The sequence below is a fragment of the Lipophrys pholis genome, assembly GCF_963383615.2.
Source record: "Lipophrys pholis genome assembly, chromosome: 23".
NCBI classification, from domain to species: domain Eukaryota; kingdom Metazoa; phylum Chordata; class Actinopteri; order Blenniiformes; family Blenniidae; genus Lipophrys; species Lipophrys pholis.
This window is the reverse complement of record NC_137645.1, coordinates 3,084,467-3,090,212: the sequence shown is the minus strand read 5'-3', so window position 1 is coordinate 3,090,212 and position 5,746 is coordinate 3,084,467. Positions and strand designations below refer to the sequence as shown.

Sequence of the window (5,746 nt, the reverse complement as noted above, 5' to 3'; positions counted from 1 at the left end):
CCTCCTATGCCACCATGGACCTGCCACATGCTGCCAGTTTGTTAGAAAGCAACCCCCCCCCCCCACACTCTCCCCTCCCTCCCTCATCCCCTCCCCCCTTTCATCCAAAAGGAAACAGCCTGTTTCAAGCACATTTTGTAGTAAATACAGTGAGTTTCAGTTCTCTTATTTGGACAAGATTAGATGGCTTTACAAAAGCTCACAATATGATGAAAGTGAATCATAGCCATAAGCTTTTTTTGTGGAGGAATATTCATTTTTTTTTTTTTTCTGTTTCTGACATTAAAAAAGCATTCTAATCTAGATCAGTCTAACTGCGCTGTTTATTTATACATAGATCGAATTGTACCTACATAGCTCAATTGAAAACACTTCTTTGCTCAGTTGTTGAAAAAATATGATGGTATAAACCCCCCATTTTAAATGACTTTTTTTGTTTGTTTTCTTTTATCCTCTCACCCAAAGCAGGCTATATTCATTGACACACATACACACAAAAGAAAAAAGAAAAGAAACCACAGAACTGTTATTTTTAGCTACATTAACTTTGCAGCATAAGCATCTGAGTGACGTTAATTGGTCATGCTCATCTGCATGTCTGGATATCTTGAAAAGTCAACAATTGGCACACCATAAAAGAACACAGTTTTACATTCATAAAAGGAGATGATGACTGCGCAGACGCGGGTTTTTAATCTGCACCACCTAGTACGGTATAAATAACCCCAAATATTTATCGACAATCAAATGATAACGAACAGAAAGAAGAACATGCACTGACAGCATCACTTCCTTTCCCCATGATAGTTATTGTTTGTTTTTTTTAATCCTCTTTTCTCCAAACAAGTTTAAAACAACAAATACAAATCCTAACTGCAGGTTCACAAAAAATAGAGAAATGGCACTTTTTGTAATAGTCATATATAATTCTTAATATCTATATATAGTCGTCATATTGATATAACATGAAAGGGGTCGAGTTTTGCTTCTTTGTTGGTTATGGTGGTTATGGGTTTTTTCCTCGCCGTCTCTCGCGCACACGCGCTCGCGCGCGCGTGTGTGTGTGTTTGTACCATGCGAAATATCGTCATGCAGATTATGATACATCGGTCCGAGTATTTACATTTACATTCATGCGTTCGTGCACCATTCCTCTTGTCCTCGAGCCTGCACACACGCTCACGCGCACACACACGCACGCACGCACGCACGCACACACCCTATCCCTCACTCCCTTGTTTCTCTTTTATTCCTCCTCCCTCGTTTCTGTCTCGCACAGATCCGTAGTCCGATTGCGGCAAATCGCAGAAGTAGGAGGAGGAGGGAGGGAGGGAAGGAGTGGTATCAGCCACAGGGTGGGGGGGCCTGGCATATACATATATTACAGTGTGGGGCCTGTGCAGCAGCAGCAGACTGACTTACTTGCTTCAACTGGAGAAAACAAGACATAAACAAGTTTTGTGTTTGCGCCATGACGCACCGCCGCAGATGATTCTGCTTGTGAGTCATGTGTGTAGGTCAGTGTTGTCCGTGTTACTGTTTTGTAATCCAGTCTGGTTCTGGGGCTTATTGCACTACTAGACTACAGCAGAGGTCCCCCCCTCCCCTCCTTGATTTTTTTTTGTTGTTTTTACGCGTCGTTTGTCGTGGAGAGGTGCGTGCTGCAGTCGAAGCCCCGGTGCGCGCCGCCGTCTGCGTGATAAGGCCCGCTGTGCCAATAAGACGAGTCACACACTGTCTGTAAGGAATTGATCTCCGAGGCGGAGGAGTTCCCGTCCCTCCGCTTTGATCGCTTTCGATTCCGCAATATAAACACAAGCATTCCCACCACGGTGAACGCGGACGTGACGAACACCAGCAGCAGCCCGGGCACGAGCACCGAGATGGAGACCCTGTTGGGCTCCAGGTAGGAGTTTGACCCCGGGCGCGTCCCCGAGTCCAGGGTGAAAGTGCTGTTTTTGGAAAGGGAGGTGGGGGAGATCCTGTCGTAGAGTTTGGGGCACAGCAGGTCGTTCCGCACGTACCGGAAGTCGCGTTTCCAGAACTCTTCGGGGGACTCGCACTTCAGGTCGCTCACGATCACGTCGGCGCCCAGTTTCTCCGTCCACTGCTTGAAGGGCACGATGCTGCACGAGCAATCCCACGGGTTCCCGTGCAGATCGATCTGAATGATTGAGTTGAGCTGGTCTAACACGCCAGCCACGGGGAGATAGGGGAAATAATTATTATGAAGACTAATTTTAGATAAAGAAATCCCAAGGAAAGCATCCGCGGGTAAAGACTTGAGCAGGTTGTTGTTGAGGAACAGAACCCTCAGGTTCGGCATCGGGCTGAACGCACCTGCCACGATCAGCTGGATGTCGTTGTATTCCAAACTGAGATATTCCAGATTGACGAGGCCCAGGAACATCTCTGCGATCAGCGTATCCAGATAGTTCTTATCCATGTACAGCCACCGCAGCTCGCTCTGGTTCTGGAAAGTGCTGTTGTCGATCACCTTGATGTTGTTCCCACCGAGATCGAGCAGGTTGAGGCTGGAGTAGCCCAGCAGCTGGTTCTTCTTCACCGCGTGGATGTTGTTGTCTCGCATGTTGAGCTCGTGCGCGACCAGAGGCTTGGGCTTGAGGTTGGCCAGGCTCTCGATCTTCTTGCCCTCGCAGTTCACCCCCAGCCCCTGTCTGGAGCCGACCAGCTTGCAGTTGCACGGCTGCGGACACGTCACGTTGTGCAGCTGCTCCCTGTCGCCGTTCACACCTGTCACCACGGGAGTGGGCCTCGTCTTCAGCTGCCAGTTCTCACGAGACTTGGAGTGGCCCTTGGATCCGCGGCCGCCGGGCGTCGGGGGCCCGCTGGCGTCTCCGTTGGTCTTGTAAGGCGTGGGACGCGGGCCGTGGGGCTGCGAGGTCTCCTCCTGCGTGGGAGGGGCCACCAGGCTGGTGTCCACTCCGCCGCTCAGTGAAGGGCACAGATCCACTTCTGACGTCTCGTTCAGGTCGCTCCCCTGCAGCCTGGTGGGAGCCTCGCAGATCACCCGCCCGATCAGTGCGTTATGCGGTATGTTCTCCAGCCATTCCTTCAGAGAAATCAGGTCGCAGTTACAGTCCCACGGGTTGTCCTCCAACAAAACCTCCGCAATGCCCGGTATTTGTTCAAGGATCCCCTCATAAGGCAACGTTTTGATTCGGTTCCCCCGCAGGTCGAGATGCGTAATGGGCACATGTTGAAACACGTTTATAGGTAGCGCGCTGATGAGGTTGTCATTAAGTATTAACACTTCAAGTTTATTAAGGTCCCTGAAAACGGCGGGGTCGATGTCCCTCAATAGATTAAAATCAGCTTGGAGGTATTCCAAGTCGTCTAACCCCAGAAATGTACTCTTCCTGAATGATCGTATCTTATTGTTATTGATGTGCAGCCGTTTCACCAGCTGCAGCCCCAGAAATGCGCCGGGGACAATGTCGTGCAAGCCATTGTTTTCCAAATGCAGGCTCACGGCATTGTAAAAGTTGGCGAACTCGTTGGGAAATAGCCTGGATAGCGAATTCCCGTGCAACAGCAAGTGGTAGAACTGCGAGCTGGGGCCAGTCAAATGCTGCAGAGTGGTGAAGCTCCGTTTTTCGCAGTCTATGTGCAGATCTCCCTCCACCTCGTTGCAGGAGCATATCTGCTCCTTACAAACGTCCCTTGTAACATTTCCACTGGCAACACAAAGAGCCGCATTCAGCAGAACAATCCAAAGCAGCATTTTTCAACGTGGAGGATTCATTCCCGGTTTCAAGACATACGAGCTGTGAATTCAGTCTGCATCAGTACGGAGAAGAAGAAGAAGAAAAAAAAGAAAATGTAGATGTAGACATGTAGAATAGAAGATAAGGCAGTCTTTATATGCTGCATCTAACCTGCTCCAGTATGAAAACAGCCACAGAAACGTCTCTTTCACACCGACTGAATCCTCCGAGGCTCCGGCAGGAGACTCCAACACATCTTTCGGCTTTTTTTTTTTTTTTTAACCCCCCCAGTTCGTTTAACACTGACCTTGGCAGGAGAAGAGAAGCAGAGAGAGAGAGAGAAAGGGGACAAATACAAGCTGAATGAACAAATCCGTGTCTTTTTCTGCCCCGGTCGTGGTGCGCGTTGCGGCTGTCGGGAGCTGTCCTCTCTCCCTGGTGCTGAATTCACACCCTGCGCCGGGGCTGGATCACCCGCATCCCCCCCCTTCTCACATCCTCCGGCGTCTCGCCTCTCCTCTTCCTCTCCTTCGTCTCCTTCTTCTCTTTTTTCCCCGGGAAATCACAAAAAGAGGAACGCGCAGACTGTGTTCATCCTAGCGCGGAGCTCCGAGAAAGATCTGACACCCTCTACTGAGCTGTAATGGCAAAAATCCGTCGACTCACTGAGGGAATGCTGGAGAAGACAAGAAAAAAAAAAAAAATCAATCCACATTGAGAGGCGATCAGATTTGTTTTTTCTCAGAATAAAAATCACTCTCTACAGCTTTAGATTTCCAGCCAGACGTGCGTAAAGAGGTTTGCGTCTATTCTCTGTTACAGCTCGCAGCTCCATGGTAAAAGTGTCCAACTCGCCATCGTCAAAAACCACTGGTGAGATTTCACGTTAGGATCGTGATGCCTCAGTTAGATCTTCTTTTTTTTTCTATTTTGTTAGTCCCCCTTTCTCAAAGCCAGATCTCGCTCCGTTTGCGCCAGCGTCACAGTCCAGACTTTGCCCCCCCCCCTCCCCTTGTTTGCGTTGGAAACACTGTTGAATGCGGTAAAAAAGAAAAAAAAGAGAAAAGAATAACAATTATCCGCTACAGGCATGCCTCACTCCGGCGAAAAAACAGTTGACTATACAACAAACGATGCGTCAGTGTGGCACCCTATATGCGCATGTGTGCGTGACGTTTCTTTTTTAAATTTTTTTTTCTTCTCTCCCTTTCACGATTAAAAAAAAAAACAACCCCTTTGCAAAAATAGATCTACAACTGTAATAACAAACCAAAAGAAGAAGGGCTCTGGAATTGTGTCATCTCTCATCGATTGGTGTTGTTATTTGAGATTATTACATCAGATTTAAAGGAAGTGGGAGTGAAGAGGGGTGCAAAGGAGAGTTGAGGTAGTTACCCCCTCCTTCTCCTCCTCTTCCTCCCCCTCCTCTTCCCCCCCCTCCATCTGCAGTGCTAGGTTAGAATCGAGAGCATGACAGAAAAAAAGTTAAATATTCTCCCTCTCTTTTTCTCTCTGACATCATTTTTATTTGAGTTTTTTTTTGTTTTTTTTGCGGTGAGGAGACAACACTGTGCAGTGAGAGAGCAATCTGAGCGAGTCAGGAGACTCCAGCGAAGCACCAGCACTGCTCACAATAAGCAAAACATCATTAGGACCACCTACATATGGCTGTAAAGCATTCCCATTATGGTCCACGGGCTGGTTATGATGCCTCCCTGCCCACCCGTCTGTCTCTCTGCTGTTGTTGTTGTTTTCTCTCTTTCCGCTGCTGCTTGTCAGCTACTCTGCATACCTGTTGGTTTGTGTTCTCCCTGGATTTTTTTATCTTTTACTGTTGGAACCCATCTTTTGTCTCTACACGCACTCTGTGTTATAGAACGTTTAATTCCACACTGTTACATCAAGCATATGTAGGCTATTTGAACAGTCTTTGGCCACTAAGAGCAAAGCTATCCAGTCCTAAAGTCACTAGCCTGAGCAGGGGCTCTGTGTGTTTACATGAGTCCAGAGCCTGTGTG

The 5,746-nt window shown here is 48.2% G+C and overlaps 1 protein-coding gene across 1 annotated transcript; it reads right to left on the bottom strand.

Moving 5' to 3' along the window:
* Positions 1 to 282: 282 nt before the first annotated feature.
* On the bottom strand, positions 283 to 4,594 carry slitrk1 (SLIT and NTRK like family member 1). Its single transcript, XM_080493282.1, has one exon. The coding sequence runs from the start codon at positions 3,743 to 3,745 to the stop codon at positions 1,631 to 1,633; it is 2,115 nt and encodes a 704-aa protein (XP_080349408.1). The 5' UTR covers positions 3,746 to 4,594; the 3' UTR covers positions 283 to 1,630.
* Between the last annotated feature and the right edge of the window lie 1,152 nt (positions 4,595 to 5,746).